The sequence below is a fragment of the Natrix helvetica genome (genome assembly GCF_964273705.1).
Source record: "Natrix helvetica genome assembly, chromosome: 14".
NCBI lineage: Eukaryota > Metazoa > Chordata > Lepidosauria > Squamata > Natricidae > Natrix > Natrix helvetica.
Window position 1 is genome coordinate 1,360,191 of NC_138564.1, and position 18,037 is coordinate 1,378,227.

An 18,037-nucleotide genomic window follows, 5' to 3' on the forward strand; every position below is an offset into this window, starting at 1 on the left:
GAGCAGCTGCAGGATTTGGGTTTGGCTAGTTAGAGAAAAGAAAGACGAGGGATGACATGATAGCAGTCTTCCAGTATTTGAGGGGCCGCCACAAAGAAGGACAAGAAACAAAGGATGGAAACTAACCAAAGAGAGAAACAACCTGGAATTAAGGAGAACCTTCCTAACAGGGAGGACAATTAACCAGTGGAACAGAAGTTGCCTCCAGAGGTTGTGGGGGCTCTGTCACTGGAGGCTTTTCAGAAGAGTCTAGACAATCACCTATCTGAAATGGTATAGGGCCCTCTTGTTTGAGCAGGGGGCTGGACTAGAAGACCTCCAAGGTCCCTTCCAGCTCTGTTCTGTTCTGTTCCAAACTACGTCCGGTAAACACGAATCCAGGTGGATGATCTTGAACGCAGTGCTGCCGAATGATTTCTCATGTATATGTTGAAAATTAAACTAGATAAGAGCCCAGCCACTGTATGGAAAGCTGCCTAAGCCCGGCCCTTCCTCCAGGGGTGGCCATGCAGTGAAGGGCCTGTGCTCTGGCACCTGTCCCCAATTTCAGGCTCAGATCAGATATGGGGAGAAAGTTCCTAAGGGAGGCGTTATAAAGCAGCCTTGAGAAGCGGAGACTGAGCGTCTTCAGACCAAGGGAGTCCCACCATCTGTCTCAAATGCTTTAGCAGATCCTACACAGAGCAAGGGGTCAGGCTAGATGACCTCCAGGGTCTTTTCTCTCTATGATTCCAGCACCTCATGTCTAGGCAGATCTGGACTCCACCCAGCCTTCTTGAAAGCAACTCCCAGCTACCCAGCAAAAGCCTTTCGGAGGCCTCCTTTCAATGGGGCTCCTGGGGCAAGGCACTTTCGGTGCTGGCTTTGAACTTGGGCTTACCAAAGACCGTCAGGATGATGGATCCCACCAACATGATGAAGGTCTGCAGGGTGTCTGTGTAGATCACGGCAGCGAGTCCTCCTGCCAGGCAGAGCCAGAGAAGTGGAAGGCTGCGATCAGGGGAGGGAGGCGGCCCAGGGCCAAGCCTCACCCCCACCCCCACGCCCACCCCAGAGAAAATCCTTGGGCTTCTCCATTGGGACACCCCTCATGCAGAGAAATGGGCAGGGGGCAGGCGGGGCCTGAGAGGTCGGGGTGGGAGGCTCACCTGCCAATGGGACTCACCTGTGATGGTGTAAAGGGCCGTGATGGTCAGCAGGATGATGATGGCCACATAAATATTCAGTCCCACAGCAATTTGGATAAAGATGGCTCCAGAGAATATATCTGCCTGTGGGGCAAAGGAAGAATTGGCCCGTTCACCCAGAGCACCGGGGCAGTTTGCGAAAATCCTCCGGGGGCCTCTTCCTCCGCCCCACCCGGGAGGGCTGTTCTGCACAAGGGGCTTTTGTGGGGGCCTGGTTACAGGGGTGCCCCAGAGAAGCAGGAGGGGAGGGGGCAGGAGGAGGTGCGGCAGCTGGCCCTGGATCAGCCCTCTCCCCTGCCACCAGCCTCTGCCCCCTGGAAGCGGAAAGGGTGATGGTCAACCCTAAGCTTAGAGATCATCTAGTCCAGCCCCTGCTCAAAGAGGAGCCCCCTGTAGGCTCTTTCTGGCTTAAGGAGTCAGAGTTAAATGGGGGTGCAAGGAGAGAGGTTCCCCCAGAGCCCGGAAGGTGTCTTCCTCCCCCGGAGGGCCTGGACACCAGCCTGCTCCTGCCATGGATTGTGAGCGCCCCTCCTCCCTCTTCTGTGCAGCCAAGTGGGGTGGGGGGCTTGGCACGCGAGCACCCACAAAGGGGCCCCACTAGGAGGCTGGTCTCAGCCCTGGCCTCCCTCCCTCCCTTCTCACTCCCCCAGCGCCCAAGAGGCCATTGCAGGTGTGGGATGAAAGGTGCAGCTTCTTGGAAGTGCTGCTTACAGGGACAGCAGCGTCCCCACCCCCTCCCGGCACCTGTGCCTCCTTCATGGCCTCAAGCAACCTGCTGTGGTAGGGCTGACCCAGATCTCTGAGAAAGGGACGGGGCCTCCCCTTCGGGACTGGCTGTGCTAATTGGCAAAATGATGGTGGGGCTCTAACAGACTCTGCAACCTAACCGAGGGTGGCATTATTCCTGTTGCTTTGGTACTGCCTGCCTGGCAAGAAACGGAGGGCCTGCCTCTCCTCCCCCCCACCCCAGGAGGCAGCCTGCAGCCAAAAGGCTCCAGCACGAGTTTCTTTGCCCGTCAAGGCAGAACCATCCCCATCTCTCCCACTCCCATCATGTCCCCTGCTTCTTGGGTGGGGGGTCCCTTCCCATCCCGTTACAGTTTAATCATTAACCCTGATAGAGATCATTTATTGCCAGCTAATGAGAGAAGGCAGGGGCCTTGGTTTAATGGGCACAATTAACTCCTGCCTGTTGTTTACCAGGGCAAAGACTAGCATCATAGGGCATCTGCAAGGAACAAGTGCCTCGTCAAGAGAGAGACAGAGACAGAGACAGAGAGGCAGAGAGAGACCTCCCTTGGACTGACTAGCTCTCTTCCCCCTCCCCCCAGGGCTTCTTACAGCCTCCAGCCCTGAAAAGAAGTGGGAAGCCCTCTGCTTTGGGAACTAATTCCGGCAGCCATTTATTTGGGAGCTGAGGGACAAGAGTTCCTTCTGGACTGGGCCCCTCAGAGGTCCATGGGAAGATGGGGGGCTCGGCTATCTGGGACTGGCTTTTGCTGTGCAGGAGTCCAGATGTTGCAATCCATCCAGCCCAGAAGTTGTGATGTGGGAGTACCCTGCCCTCGTGATGGGAAGGTTCCCCCAGGCAGTTGGCCCATCGCATGACTACCAACCCATTGGAAGGGTCCCAAGACCCTCCTTCAACTGCCCCTCCACTTCTGACACTCCCTCAAAAGCCCCAGCCCTTCCCCACTCCCTGAGGGCGGAGGGACATCGTGTGCCCAAGCTACAGGGAGCTCCATGAAGGTCCCACCATGAAGTTGTTCTTTGAGCCTGGAGAAGATTCAGCTGCTAAACTCACCGAGATCTTTGTGAAGATGTACAGGAGCAGAGACAGGACTGACAGGTAGATCTGGATCCGTTTCCCTCCGAAGCGCTTCTTCAGATACTCCGGCATGGTGACCACCTGTGAGGGAGGAAAAGGTGCTGATGTGAGGGGGGGAGGATTCCAAGAACTGCAGAAGCATGGATTGAAAAAGGGGGGAATGCTAATTTAGGCCCACCATGCATAAAGGGGGTTCCAGGGAGGGTGGGTGGGTTAACCAGGCCGGGAGGGAAGCCAGCGCCAGACGAACAGGTGAGTCCAGGAGGGAAGTGAGTGGGGTGGGGGGGGGAGAGGGAACAAATTATTCCGGTAGAGGGTTGTTTTATTACATCGGTCGCGGGGAGGGGGGGATGCGAAGACAAGAGAAGATCACAAGGTCGGTTGGGAGACCGTGGCTGTTGGCTACGCCCGGTCGTTTGTACCAACCCCTGCAGCCTAGGTGGTCAGGAACTACAGAGCCAGGGCCTGCGGCTGATGCTTTGCAATGCAAGGTCCGTAACCAACAAGGCCCCCCTCATTAGCGAGTTGATCTCCGAGGGGGAGCTGGACCTTGCAGGGATAACGGAGACCTGGTTGGGCCACGAGGGTGGTTTACCCCTCGTGGAAATGTGCCCACCGGGTTTCCGTGCATTCCATCAGCCTCGGGCCCTGGGTAAGGGTGGTGGGGTGGTGGTAGTTATACGGGATGGTCTGGAACCGAGAGAGTTCACTGTTCCTCAGATACCCGGTTGTGAATCCCTAGGTGTGAAATGGGGCCCAGGGAGGCAGTTGGGCCTGCTGATTGTATACTTGGCTCCTCGCTATACATCAGCGGCCCTGCCCGAGCTCCTCGAGCTGATCTCAGAGACGGCGGTTGAGATCCCCAGGCTCTTGGTCATGGGGGACTTCAACCTGCCGTCGATGGGAGCAGCATCTGAGGTGGCTTCCATGACAGCCATGGGCCTGACCCAATTAATTCAGGGCCCCACACACGAGGGCGGTCACACACTGGACCTTATTTTTGTATCTGAACAGTGGACGAGTGATCTGGGAATAGGGGATTTAGTTATTACTCCCCTGTCATGGTCAGATCACTCATGTCTCTGGCTCGACTTCCCTGCTGCTACCCCCCACCGCGAGGAGGCGGAGCCAGCCTGTCCAAGCTGGTACCGCCCCAAGCACCTGATGGAACCGGATAGGTTCCAGACGGAGCTTGGGCCACTACCTGTAGCCCTGACCCGCGCTCGGTCGTAGGACCTAGTGGCCGCCTGGAATACGGCGGCGGCTGGGGCCTTGGACCGGGTTGAGCCTTTGCGACCTCTCCTGCGGCAGCGATCCACCCGAGCTCCTTGGTACACCAAGGAGCTGAGGGTGATGAAGCGCCATAGGAGACGTCTAGAGAGCAGGTGGAGATCCTCACGCTCCGAGTCTGATCGAACACAGGTAAGAGCCTATTTACGGACCTACCTTGTGGCATTGAGAGCGGCCAAACGTAGACATTGTGCCGCTCTTATTGCGTCCGCGGATAACCGCCCTGCCGCCCTGTTTAGGGTGACCCGCTCTCTCCTGTCACAGGGGACGCGGGGGGCACCCTTGCAGGGTAGAGCAGAGGAGTTTGGGGAATATCTGCAGGACAAAGTCGCTCAGATCCGGAGCGGATGGGCCCCCTCCAGTGGGCCGGACGAGCCGTCAACAGTGAGTCTTGTGAGACCATTCTGGGAGGAGTTTGACTCTGTTGCCCCCGAGGATTTGGACAGGTTGCGTGGACGGCTGCGACCCACCACATGTTTAATGGACCCGTGTCCCTCCTGGCTGGTACTGGCATCCTGGGAGGTGACACGAGGCTGGCTTCTGGGCCTGGTGAATGCCTCATTGGGTGAGGGATTCTTACCAACTGCCTTGAAAGAGGCGGTGGTGAGGCCCTTACTCAAGAGGCCTTCACTGGACCCAATGGAGCTGGCTAATTATCGTCCAGTCTCCAACCTTCCCTTCTTAGCGAAGGTTGTTGAGAATGTGGTGGCACAGCAATTTCCACGACACCTTGACGAATCCGAATATCTAGACCCACGCCAATCCGGCTTCCGACCCGGGCACAGCACAGAGACAGCCTTGGTCGCGCTGGTTGATGATCTCTGGAGGGCCAGAGATAGAGGTTGTTCCTCTATCCTGATCCTATTAGACCTCTCAGCGGCTTTTGATACCATCGACCATGGTATCCTATTGTGCCGGCTGGAGGGGATGGGAGTCGGAGGCACCGTTTTACGGTGGTTCGGCTCCTACCTCTCCGACCGGTCGCAATGTGTGTTGACAGGGGGACAGAGGTCGACCCTGAGGTCACTCACTTGTGGGGTGCCGCAGGGGTCGGTCCTCTCGCCCCTCCTGTTCAACACATATGTGAAGCCGCTGGGGGGGATCATCCGTGGTTTTGGGGTTGAATACCATCTGTACGCTGATGATACTCAGCTGTACATTTCAACCCCAAATCACCCCAGCGAGGCTGTCGAAGTGATGTCCCGGTGTTTGGAAGCCGTCGGGGTCTGGATGGGGGACAACAGACTCAAACTCAACCCCTCCAAGACTGAGTGGCTGTGGCTACCGGCACCTCGGTTCAGTCAGCTGACTCCAACGCTGGCCATAGGGGGCGAACAACTGCACCCTGTGGAACGGGCGCACAATTTGGGCGTCCTCCTAGATGCCCGGCTGTCAATGGACGGCCATGTGGCAGCCGTGGCAAGGGGGGCGTTCCACCAGGGTCGCCTGGTGCGCCAATTGCGCCCCCTTCTGGACCGGGATGCCCTACGCACAGTCACTCATGCACTGGTGACGTCTCGCCTGGACTACTGTAATGCTCTCTACATGGGGCTTCCCTTGGGACGCGCACGAAGACTGCAGCTAGTCCAGAACGCAGCCGCGCGGGCAGTCATGGGGAGTACTAGGTACTCCCACGTAACACCGCTCCTGCGCGAGCTGCACTGGCTACCTGTGGTCTTTCGGGTTTTGACCACCATCTTTAAAGCGCTCCATGGCATAGGGCCTAGTTACCTGCGGGATCGCATCCTCCCACACACATCCCTGCGGCCAATTCGCTCTCACAGGGAGGGGCTTCTCCTGGTGCCGTCCACTAGGCAATGCCAACGGGCGACACCAAGGAGTAGGGCCTTCTCTGTGATGGGCCCAACCCTCTGGAATGACCTCCCCCCCGACATTAGAACCACCACTGACTTCCGCTCCTTCCGGCAGAAACTGAAGACTCACCTGTTCCGACTGGCTGGCCTGGCATAATTTTTAACATCTACCTCCTGGCATATATATTTCCTACTGGTTTCTAGGGGACTTAATTTTATAGGACACTGGGGTTTTAAATTCTGTATATTTTAAATTATTTACTTAGCAATTACAGTTCTGTCTATTTTTATCCTCCTCTTATTTATGTATTTATCCATTTAATAATTTTAATTGTTTAAATTTTATTTATGATGTTTTTGATATGGACTGTACACCGCCCCGAGTCCCTTTTGGGAGAGGGGGCGGTCTAGAAGCGCTAATTAAATAAATAAAATAAAAATAAAGAACCTCTAGTCAGCATTTTTCAACCTTGTGAACTTGAAGATGTGTGGATTTCAACTCTCAGTCTGTCTGCAATGCTGGAAGTCCAGATGTCTTAGACTTTCCAAGGTTTAGAAACCCAACTCTACCCAAAAGGCTACTTAGTGAGTAACCAGGAAGAGGGTGGTTGGCCCCTTCCTCCCCCCCCCTTTGCTTTTCCTTTCTCCTTCTTGGAGCTGACATCTGTGCAGAGTGGAGCATCCCTGCCTTCCCTCTTGAGAAAGGAGAGGAAGGGCCACAGGAGCGATTCTGCTGGACGTCTTTAAGTGACAAAACGAAAAGAGCCAGGTAACCCTGGAACTGGGGCCCACCTGCTGAGAAACCTGGCCAGCATCTTTGCAGGTAAATAATCCCCTGGAAGGGCAACAGGGCCAGAGATGCTCTTCTTGTGAAGAAGCCTCTGACCTTCTTGTTAAATCTCTTTCCGGGCCCCACCAGGCAGGCTCACAGAAGAACTTTATCAGGGGGACTTTCATGGAGCTCCCTGAGGTACATGGTGGGGAAGGGCCAGGGGGTGCCTGAGGCCTCAGGGGGTGGGGAGGGCCAGGGGGTGCCTCTGGGGTTCTTGAGGGAGCATCAGGATTGGAGGGGGAAATTCCCTCCTTCTTTTCCAGGGAGTTGAAGTCCAGAAGTCTTAAAGTTGTCAAGACTGGGCACTCCTGGACTAGAGCTTCGCTGGAGAGACATAACATCTGGCCAAGGCTGAATTTCCTGCACCAGGCTTGGCCCCACAGATGCAGGCAGAGCCGTTCCATGCGCCTGGAAAGTTAGTTTAGAGCAGAAAAGCTGTTCCCGGAGCAGAGATCAAGCCACCCAGGAGACTGACTGATTTGGGCAGGCAGAAAGAACTGAGTTGTGGCAAGCAGTGGCCGGGGCCTTCTTGGGCCTATTCACAAGCCTCCCAGTTTTGCAGAGTTTCTCCCACGCTCACTTGACTGTCCCCCATCCAGGGCAGCCAAAAGGTTCGCCCTCATTCTTCTGCGCAGATATTGGCAGAACCTTTCTTTCTCCTTGGAAGAAAAAAAACCTCCCTGCCCCAGATGGTATTTATGGAAAATATTTACTTGAACATAAGGATCCACCGTTACCTGGCAAGGAGCTTAAAGCAGGCGCTGCCTTAAGAAGCACCAAATATGGTGGATAAATATTTTTTTTTATTTTCAACTACGCTCTATTCCTGAACTCACCGAAGCCAATTAGAGGCACTGACTCGTGATCTTAATCAAGCATCTCATCGATTGAAAAGTTTTTACCTTAAATGTTTTCGTGTTTTACATCTTCAAAACCTTTGATGTATTGAAACGGTGACATATTAAATAGCATTTTAGTGCTAAAGTGTTCATGAATGAGGCTGATGAGACCAGATAGGACCATGTGGGAAGCTGAAACCATGAGTGTCTTGGTCCCTGTTTTCCTTCATCTGCTGTTATTTTGTAGAAGCTCCTTCTCTCTTTTAATCTGGATTTAATCTAAACTTTCCTTGGTGATCCGATAGATTGGGCTGCCCAGAGTTCCCAGTACAAGCCAGCATCTCTTCAGGGAGACACACGCACACCAAAGCAGCCAGCAGAATCGCTCAATTGTTTACTCACCCCGGCCTTGATGTAGATTGGCACAAAGACCCAGCCAAGGATCACCACGATCACCAGGGCCTAAAAGAGAGGAGGGGTTGGCTCTGTCTCTCCCACAGGGCCAGGCAGGGAGGGGAAGAGCCCCCCACCCACCAAAGCAGCCCAGCCCCAGCCCATGCAAGTTGGGGCATCCAAGGGCTTTAGTGGTTTTTTTGCCCCCTCCTCCTGGGCATCCACCACCCTCTCCAGCTAGTGGGGCCCGGGGTCCCCCTGGAGAGCCTGGAGACGGGCTCAGAAGGAGATTTCCAGTGGAGATTCGCACCCAGGACTGACCGAAGAGGAAAGGACTTACGTTCCACTCAAAACCTCCGATGGCGATTCCTGCAGCTGCCCCAGTCCCTGCCAGGCCCACAAAGTGGCCGCTGCCGATATTGCTTGCAAAGAGAGAGGCCCCGATCTGGAGAGGAGGAAAGGGAGGGAGCCTTGGGTCAGGGGCCCAAAGGGGCCACAAAAGATGAAGGAGCTTTCGGGGCTCCCACCGTCCAGCTTCTCCTTCCAGCCAACAAAGCTTCAGCCAGAATCACAGGCGATCCCCGGACTTACAACCGTTCGGGCTCAATTGTGGGGGGAACTATTGGTCAGCCTCACAGAGTGGCCAGGAAAGGCCCATCATGATGTCCAGCTAAGTGGCTCAAAATATGGGCCACTCACACTAACCTGAGCCGAAGCCAAGAGAGGTCCAGATTCCATCAACAGAGGGATGGAATCCAGATCAGGCGGAGGGTTAACCAGAGGTGACTTACGTTCACAAGCCATTCGTTGATTGTGGGGGCTTGCACGCGCCCCTTTGGGAGTGAAACGGAGCTTCCAAGAAGCAGGCGATCAACTCAGGCAGCTCCAGGGAGTAAAGCAGGGGCAGCGTGAAACTCATCTGGCCAGCGAGGGCGGAGGGAACCGGCCAGAAAGTTAGTTATAAATAGGTTTCTTAGCACAGGGGTCCTCAAACTTTTTAAACAGGGGGCCAATTCACGGTCCCTCAGACTGTTGGGGCCCCGGACAGGCTGGGTGTGACTGGGTGGTCATGTGACTGGGTGGGCGTGGCCAATTTAACAGCCCATTAAACAATTCAAATTAAAGTTTAATTTGTTATGCTCCTGGGGGTGGAAAGCAGTGAACGGATGTGGCTGCCTTGGGGGGGGGATGAGAGGGGACTTGTGTGTGTGTGTGTGTGTGTGTGTGTGTGTCCCTTCCTCTCTAGGTGGGGTGATGGGGGTGGGGCAACCTTGTGGTCCCATGCAGGCTGGATTAAGGGCGTCAGTGGAGCCACCTAGGACTTGACAGGGGCTAAAGGAAGCACCGTGGGAGTCGGGGGTCCAGGCTGCCTGCAGCCCAAGCAGATGCCCATGGGTAGCCATGCCCAACAGAGACGGGAGGGTTCCCATCACAGACCAAGTGGCCAGCAGGAGTGGACAGATCCCACTCCTGACCCAGCAACGAGGGGACAGTTGGGAGCCTCCAGAGGAAAAGTTGCCTCTGAAGGAGAGGAAAAAGGGAAGACGTCATCTGGGGACATCTGAGGACCACGAATGAGGCCTCGTCAGGAGAAGATGGTGGAAGAAAAACAGCTGCTGGGCTCCTCTGGAGCTCCTGGGCTGCAGTGCAGAAGCCTCTCTTGCCCCAAAGCCAAAGGAAGCTCCTGCCCTGGAGAACATCCGCTTCCCCCCACCTCAAGAGTAGGAGAGTGCAAAGCAAAGATGTCGCCTTTCCAGAGAGGGAGACCGGTGGGAGGAAAGGACTCCCTTGGTGAAACTCACCGGCCACCACACCATGCTCCGGCCGGCCAAGAAGAATCCTCCGACGGTTCCACGGTTGGTGGAGTACATGGCCTGTAGGCAAGGAAAGCAGAGAAATTGGTCACAGAGGGATTGCCTTCAATGGGGGGGGGGGAGATAGTTTGTCTCCAACGCAGCTCCGTCCCAGTGATCTCCACCAGTCACGCCTGGTTAGTAGCCTTGGGCAGCTTCTGGGGGGGAGGGAGTGCCAGGGAATCCCACGGGTGTAGGGGAGGTCCCCGGAATGAAGGAGTGGAGCTGAGCTTCCCTCGCTCCCTCTATCTCTCTCTTGCACGCACATGCACACACACTGATTTTGGGTGAGGAAGAAGACAACACACAGTCTGTGGACCAGTTTGTGCTGAGCCAGGAGTGGTGAGACTCATCCCACCCTGGGCAGAAAGTCAGCTGGCCAGTCCCTCTCTCAGCCCAGGAAGGAGACAGAGTCAACCCCAAGAACAGACTCAGCCAGGACCGACTTCAAGGTGCACATGCATGCAAACACACACACACACACACACATTGGTCTAATAACCTCTCTGGCATTTGACATCTGGAGGAGGAAAAGGATCAGAAAAATAATTTATCATGACGTGTCCTATAGGTAAAAGAAAAGAAAGATCCCAGTTGCTTCCAAAAGGAAAGTCGCTTAGAGTAGCATTTGGTGTTCTCGAGCTGAGTTTTTTAGCTTGCAGACGTTTTCTTACCCAACTAGGCAACATCATCAGTGCAAGTGAGGTTTCCTCCCTATTTAAAGATAGTAGTTTGTCCTGTCAGAATTGGGGTGTGGTTGTGGGTGTGTGAATTTCCTCTTAGGTACTTCCTTGATTATAGGAACACAGTGGCTCAGTGGCTAAGACGCTGAGCTTGTCGATCAGAAAGGTCGGCAGTTCGGTGGTTCTAATCCCCAGCGCCGCGTAACGGAGTGAGCTAAGTAGAAAAATAGCAACCACCTTTGGTGGGAAGGGAACAGCATTCCGGGCGCCTTCGGCATTGAGTCATGCCAGCCACCTGACCAAGGACAGTGCTGGCTCTTTGTCTTTGAAACGGAGAGAGGCGGAAACGCTTGGCACAGATTTGTGAGGGGAATCTACCTTTGCCTTTACTCCCTCGATTAGGGTATTGTTCTATGCTAGATTGTTTGGTGTTCATACCTGCTTATGTGGGTGTTGGTTGCATTGTTCCTTTTTATCATGTGATTCATGTCTTTTCTTCCTCTATGTAAACATTTTTAAACAAAGGTAATACTATAATACCACTTAAAGGGCATGAGAGGGTGTGTATTGTTATTTCCTGGCAAGAGATCCTGCCTCTCTGGATATGACAGCCGAGGTGGAGACAGTTTCTCCCGTCTGTTTTGCATGGGGTTGAGGCTAGGAGGTGACACGCCCTCCCAGGTCTTTCTTCCTGACGAGCCTCCCTTCCTCCAAGAGATGCGTCCTCCCTTCCTGCCATCCGAACAGGCTTCTCGGTATCTGGCACTGATGCTTCATTGGGCCATTTGGCTTCTCCCGTTTCCCCTTCGAATGATCTCACCAGAGGTTTTGCATCAATAAGGGAAGGGACTTTAGATCACCTGGTTTCAAAGCATTTCCGTGCTCCACGTTTTTCCTGGGCATCATCCAAATTCTTTAGACGGGGGGGGGATTTTTAAGGGGCTGCCTTCGGGTTCTTGTGGCTTCCAGCAGAAGAAGCCTTGGTGTAAAGCAGGATTGCCATCCATCCATTGTGCTAATTGCGCGGAGGGACAGAGGGCATCGGTGGCTATTATACATGGGCAGTGACAGTTCCACCGGGCAAGGCATCCAGGGCTCGTTGCAAAAGAGCCACGATTTGTCATCGGGCTGGGACCGATTTTATTGTCTCTGCTGCAACCGACCAAAACGGCTGCCCAGATGGAATTTCATTAGCAGAGATTTATGCCAACAGGTGGCTGGTCCACCCATCGCAGGTAACTGAAGACTCCGAAGTCACCCGCCGGCCCCTGGCGATGAGCATCTGCCTGGCCCCTCCAGAGAGGGGCTCCTGCCCTGGACCTGCAAACAGGAGGGCCCGTTCATTTCTAGGGCCTGTTTTTGAACCCTTTTGAACCCAAGCGCTCTTCCACAAACATTTCCAAAGCGTTTTAAAATCTGGAGGCTGCTCTTACGGGACCCATTCAAAGTGAGTGCCAAAGGAGCAGCGGCCACCCCGTGCCCCACCCCAGAGCATTCTATGCAGAAGGAGCTTCCTTGGCCAAAGTCTCCCATGCATATTTCAACCACGAGTCATTAGGCAGACAAGCATTTCCTGGCCATTGAGTGACACAAATTGCAGAAAACCGCTGGGAGGGGAAGGGAGGGGCAGCTGGAGCAGGGACGTCCCTCCCCCTTTCTGAAGGCCTGCACTGATCCAAGGGCCCAGTTTTGAATCTTTCCCCACCCCAAAAAAGTCAGATGTTTTACCACCTGAAGAGAGACAGGATTGACCCCCCCACAAATGGCTTCACTCTGCAGCCCACTTGCCCAAAGGGGGGGGGGGGGTCCCTTCAGACAGGCTTCGTCTTGAGAGCATCTCCAGCGTGGAAGCGCATCTCAGGCTGGGGCTGCCCAGCTTGGCCACTTTCCGAAGGGTGGACATCGGCACACCAAGTTCTTCAGCCACGCGTGAAGTCTGCCCACCTGAGAAAGGCCAGGGCTGAGAACCCCCGGCTGAGACCAAACTTCAGCTGCTCCAGCCAACCCAGAGAGTCCCCTGCAAGAACAGCTGTGTGAGCCTAAAGACCAGAGGGAGAGGTACCCCATCTGCCCGCCCAACTGGGCACTTCCTCAAGATGCCCCGGGAACTCTTCCAGCCCTCAGCACCCAGCTCAACAGGGCAGGGATGAGGCCTTTGAGGCCAGCCCATCACCAGCTTGTCCTGGCACCCTCCTTGGCTTTGGGCCTGCCTTCTATTCCAGGGATGAGCACCCCCCCCTGGGCAGCTGACCCCAGGGGAAGGGAACTGAGGTCCAGTCTCTTCTGTGCTCCCTGCTCCCCTGGCCGGCCAGGCTGCAATGTGGCTGTTGGAGATGCTCCCATTCCAACTCCTTAAAGGCCAGTTGGAGCATGAAACATTGGGGGCCCAAGGAGAGCCCTTTCCCACATCAGGCCTTAGCCTGCCCAGGAGGCCATGCTTGCTTGCCCACTCCGAAGCATATCTGGAAGGGCGCCAAGGAACAGTTGGCCAGAACGTCCCCTTGGCAAGCTCTTGGGCACGGGATGCCCAGGCCTTTTCTTGAGATGGGGCTGGAAAGTTCTCCTTTTGGGGAACTTGAGTTGCAAAGGATCCCTTTCATTGCCTTTATTCGTTTTCCCTGATTTTCAAACGCAGGAGCAGCCTGGTTTAGCCTCTGCTGGCCCAGAGGAAAGGCAGCTCTGCTGTTTCTTGGAGGTGGCAGGGGTCCCCAGCACCCACAAAACTCAGTGACAGCCAACACTGGGCAAGGGGGGAGGTTTAGCTTTCTGGTTCAGAAGCAGGGGGTTCCTGGTTTGTTTGAAGGGAGCTCAGCTCTTGGGGTGTCTAAGAGAGGCACAAGGCCCTTCGGTCCTTGTAGGTCCTAAGAAGAAGGAAGGAATCGGGGCCTCTCTGGGCTTCCTGCCTTCAGAAGTGTGAAGACCATCAGTGTAAGAGGCTGCCCAGCACCCCTGCTGAGTCCATGGGCTTCTTTGGCCAGAGGAAGGTGCCTGTCTTGAGAAGCTGGTCTGGGGTTAGGAAAGGCTTTGACCACTTGCTCCCTAAGTGGCCGCTGTGGTTGCTTTCCTGCCAGTGGTGGGATCAACTGGCTGGGAGATCTGCTCTTCCTATGGCAAAACAACTCAGTCTCCTTCCTTGCCTCCCTCAAGTCCTCCTTTGCTGCTCCAGCCATCCAAGCAAGGGCCAAGTGGCCCTTTGGCCTCTCCATGGGCCTTCTCTGTGGTGGGCTGGGCTTCCTCCCGAGTGGCCAGCCTAGAGCCCAGGAAGCAACCGAAGAGACCAAGTGAGGGCCAGAAGGCCTCCCCAGCGTGAGACTTTGCTGTGCTGCACAAGCCTGGCTGTAGGTCCTGGCAAGCTGCCTGTGGGGGAGGGATTGAGAGTTGCCCACCACCACCCTGTCTGGTCTCTGCTTCAGCCTCGCCCTCCTTGGCATTCTCACCTGTCTCCATCTTGGGAAAGACCTTCCCCCCTGCAGTCCCCTCCAGCCTTTGAACGGAGACCCTCCCGCTGCCCCCCCCCATCCTGCCTGGCATGTGTTCCTGGGCCAGGCTGTTTGCCCAGGGAGGTTAGGGATGGTGGCCATGGATGCTTCCTTGCTCTCTCCCTCTGAGCTGGCAGCAGAGTCTCTTCTGGGGATTTCCAGGCTTCATTCATTGGGGCAATTTCACTGTGGGAGGAGGAGGCCCAGGAGATGTTGCCCACACGAGCATCTCCCCACCTTGGCAACTTTAAGATGGGAGGACTCCAATTAGCCAGCTTCTCCCTGGAGTTTGGCAGCTGGACTTTGGCAAAGGGCTACGTGGCTGAGATCTGCCTCGGGACGGGGCAGGACAGAATCGAATTCTCAGCCTGCTTTAAACCAAGAACCCCCAACGGAACGTGAGCAGACAGAGGAGAGTTTCACTAGGCATGTGCAGAATGTCAGTGCCCCTCTGAGTTGAGAGCCGCCTTGTGTTTCCTTCCTACCATTCTTTATTGCTGATAGCATTGCTCCATGCTAAAGGGGGCTGCAGAGACCCACACCCTGGCCACCTTGGTCCATTTTCTGGGGCAATGCATAGTTCCTTGGGCCTCCTGTCCAGCCAACACAGACTGCTTGCAAAGGTAGACCTTGTCAACCCTTCTAGGTAGTCCAGGCAGGACATCACAGCCAAGAATGCAAAGACCACCTTTAAGGTCCACTTACAGTAGCAGAAACGTGAAAGTCTGAAGCTCCCTGCCTTTATATGTAGACCTTGCTTAATGACCACTCATCCAGTGCCTGTCCAAACTTACAATGATGCTGAATAAGTGGTACTTTCACCTGGTCTTCTTCCAACAGTCGCAACAGTCCAACTCCATGCTCGTGTAGTGGCCATTTGTGATTCTCCCTGCCAGCTTCCCACAAGCGAAGCCAACACTGAAGCCTGGAAGCCACAGGAGGTTGTCCACGGCAAGAGTGAAAATCTCACACTCGACAATGGCATGGCTTCTCAACCAGAAGTGCCGTCACTAAGTGGTGTGGCCACGTGATGTCACACCTTATGACCACTTATCCATCCAATGCCCCTCCTGAGACCTGTTCTCCAATTCCATTTCTGGTCTGTGCTCAGATTCTGTTCTTCAGAAGGTCCCAGCTGCTCCTCCTGCCTGCCAAGGTTGTTCTCACATCTCATCACATTCCTTCTCAGGTGGGAAGTGCCTGATGGCCTTTGGAACTCCCCGCCCAGCTGGGAATTTTCAATCCAAAGGAGGAAGAAGCAGTGGGAAACGATGGGAGCTACCCCACCCACACACCCCTCCAGGGCAGAGCAATGGGAAGCCTTTTCCGTCCCTATGGCATCCTCCTCTCTTCCGTGACCTCAACAACCACCTTTGCTCCCCAGTAACACCCCCATCTCCTGCTCAGCAGCCCTGGGATGGCAGAGCCTTGGTCCTTCCCAGACTCCCTGAGGTTACAGATTATATATTAACAGAGTTGGAAGGGACCTTGTAGGTCATCTAGTCCAACCTCCCATCCAAGCAGGGGACCCTACACCATTTCTGGCAAATGGCAGTCCAGTCTCTTCTTGAAAGCTTCCAGGATGAATCTCCCACGACTTCTGAAGGAAATTTCTGTTCAATGGGTTAATTGTTCTCACTGTCAGAAAATTCCTCCTTATTTCTAGGTTGAATCTCTCCTTGATCAGTTTCTATTATTCCTTGTATGGCCTTCAGGGGCTTTGGAGAATAGCTTGCCCTCCTCCTCTCTGTAGCAGCCCCTCAAATATTGGAAGACTTCTATCCTGTCTCCCCTGGTCCTTCTCTTCACTAGACTAGCCAGGCTAGACTAGCCATTCTTCATATGCTATAACAGATAACAGAGTTGGAAGGGATCTTGTAGGTCATCTAGTCCAACCCTCCTAACCCAAGCAGAAGACCCTACACCATTTCTGGCAAATGGCAGTCCAGTCTCTTCTTGAAAGCTTCCAGGATGAAGCTCCCACGACTTCTGAAGGCAATTTCTGTTCAATGGGTTAATTGTTCTCACTGTCAGAAAATTCCTCCTTATTTCCAGGTTGAATCTCTCCTTGATCAGTTTCTATTATTCCTTGTATGGCCTTCAGGGGCTTTGGAGAATAGCTTGCCCTCCTCCTCTCTGTGGCAGCCCCTCAAATATTGGAAGACTGCTATCCTGTCTCCCCTGGTCCTTCTCTTCACTAGGCTAGCCATGCCCAGTTCCTGCAACCGTTCTACTTGGCCCTCCTGGATTTGGTTCCTGGACCCAAATCTTCCAGAACAGTTATTTCCGTCGTCTTACCTGGACCCCACCAACAATGGCAAAGAAAGTAGCACTTACCCACAGGCCAACCGCTAGCACAACGAGGAAGTAGATGACAATGACCGAGATGTCAGCTGCATTTGCAATTGAGATGTGAGGGGAGGTTGACTCCTGTTGGGCCAGGACAGTGGTAGCCGCCGGGGTGGCCATCCTGCCAGTTTCAGAACCTCCAGATCTGGGCTGATCAGCTTCTTCTTATACCTCCTGGCCGAGTTGCCCAGTTAATGATAAATGTTTCCCCTTCCCTTCTGAATAATGTGTAACTTGGAGATCCCGTTCCTCATCCAGGGATGATGCTTTAAGTCCCCGCAGGTGCTCTGGTGGAGGCAGCTCCTCTCCGGAGTTTCCGCGGAGGGAAGCCCAACTGCACATGCCCTGCAGCAGTAGCTGTGGCAGGTTTTTGTAGTCCTGCTGCAAGTGACTTGGCAGGAGACGCTGGAGGAGGAGTGGCTGGGCTGCTGCTCAGCGAGAGGAGCTCTGTGCTCAGCCTGCCTGGCCAGTTCAGTTCCTAACCTGCAAGAACTCCAGATCACTCAGCATCCTGACACAAGGGCCGGGAACTCCCCAGGACAGAAGGCCTGGCATTCTCACCAGGGTGGCTCATCTATTTGCCAACCTGGAGAGCGGAAGATGCACGGAGCCCATCAGGAGTCAAGGCGAAGAAAGGAGCAGGAGTTCAAACCTCAGCTACTCCAGCTTTGGCTCTTTCTGAGCTCTTTCTTTATGAAATGAACCACCAACAGGTGAAAAAGAAACACCACCAGTTACAAGCATTTGCATACCATCTAGCTTTTATTGCGGAAGATCCACTAGTAATAGGACCTAAATTAATAAGAAAAATAGAAGAATATGGAGAAGTGGCAGGTTTGAAAATAAATAAAGAGAAAACTAATATTTTAGTTAAAAATGTTATAGGTAAAGGTAAAGGTTCCCCTCGCACATCTGTGCTAGTCGTTCCTGACTCTAGAGGGCGGTGCTCATCTCCGTTTCTAAGCCAAAGAGCCAGCGCTGTCTGAAGACGTCTCTGTGGTCATGTGGACCGCATGACTCAATGCTGAAGGCGCACGGAAGGCTGTTACCTTCCCACCAAAGGTGGTTCCTATTTTTTACTTGCATTTTTTACGTGCTTTCGAACTGCTAGGATGGCAGAAGCTAGGGCAAATAACGGGCACTCACTCTGTTATGGGTGCTAGGGATTCGAACTGCTGAACTGCCAAACTTTCTGATCAACAAGTTCAACGTCTCAGCATCTTTGCAACATTTGTAAGGGATTCTGGGACACACGTGCCTGGATAGAGGGCAACTCTGGGCTGTATAAGGGGGAAGACCAGTTGCTAGAAGGACCAATGTGTGCAGATTTTCTTTTTAGGTGGACATCTTCCCCTAATTCATGAATGTCCAACCTTGGCAATTTTAGGATTTGTTGACTTCAACTCCCAGAATTCCCCAGCTAGCTATGAAGTCCACAAATCCTAAAGTTACCAGTGTAGGACATCCCTGCTCTAAATGAATCCAACAGA

At 54.1% G+C, this 18,037-nt stretch overlaps 1 protein-coding gene across 1 annotated transcript in view; it reads right to left on the reverse strand.

Moving 5' to 3' along the window:
* Window positions 1-16,931, reverse strand: part of LOC309399158 (sodium/glucose cotransporter 1-like) — a 30,391-nt gene extending 13,460 nt beyond the window's left edge. The window contains exons 1-7 of the mRNA XM_081966704.1: window positions 16,536-16,931; window positions 9,986-10,057; window positions 8,524-8,628; window positions 8,193-8,252; window positions 2,992-3,096; window positions 1,166-1,271; window positions 881-961 (exon numbers count right to left, since the gene is read on the reverse strand). Of these exons, the coding sequence (XP_081822830.1) occupies window positions 881-961; window positions 1,166-1,271; window positions 2,992-3,096; window positions 8,193-8,252; window positions 8,524-8,628; window positions 9,986-10,057; window positions 16,536-16,667 (661 nt within the window). The 5' untranslated portion in view covers window positions 16,668-16,931. The remainder of the gene's footprint in view (window positions 1-880; window positions 962-1,165; window positions 1,272-2,991; window positions 3,097-8,192; window positions 8,253-8,523; window positions 8,629-9,985; window positions 10,058-16,535) is intronic.
* Window positions 16,932-18,037: the final 1,106 nt, after the last annotated feature.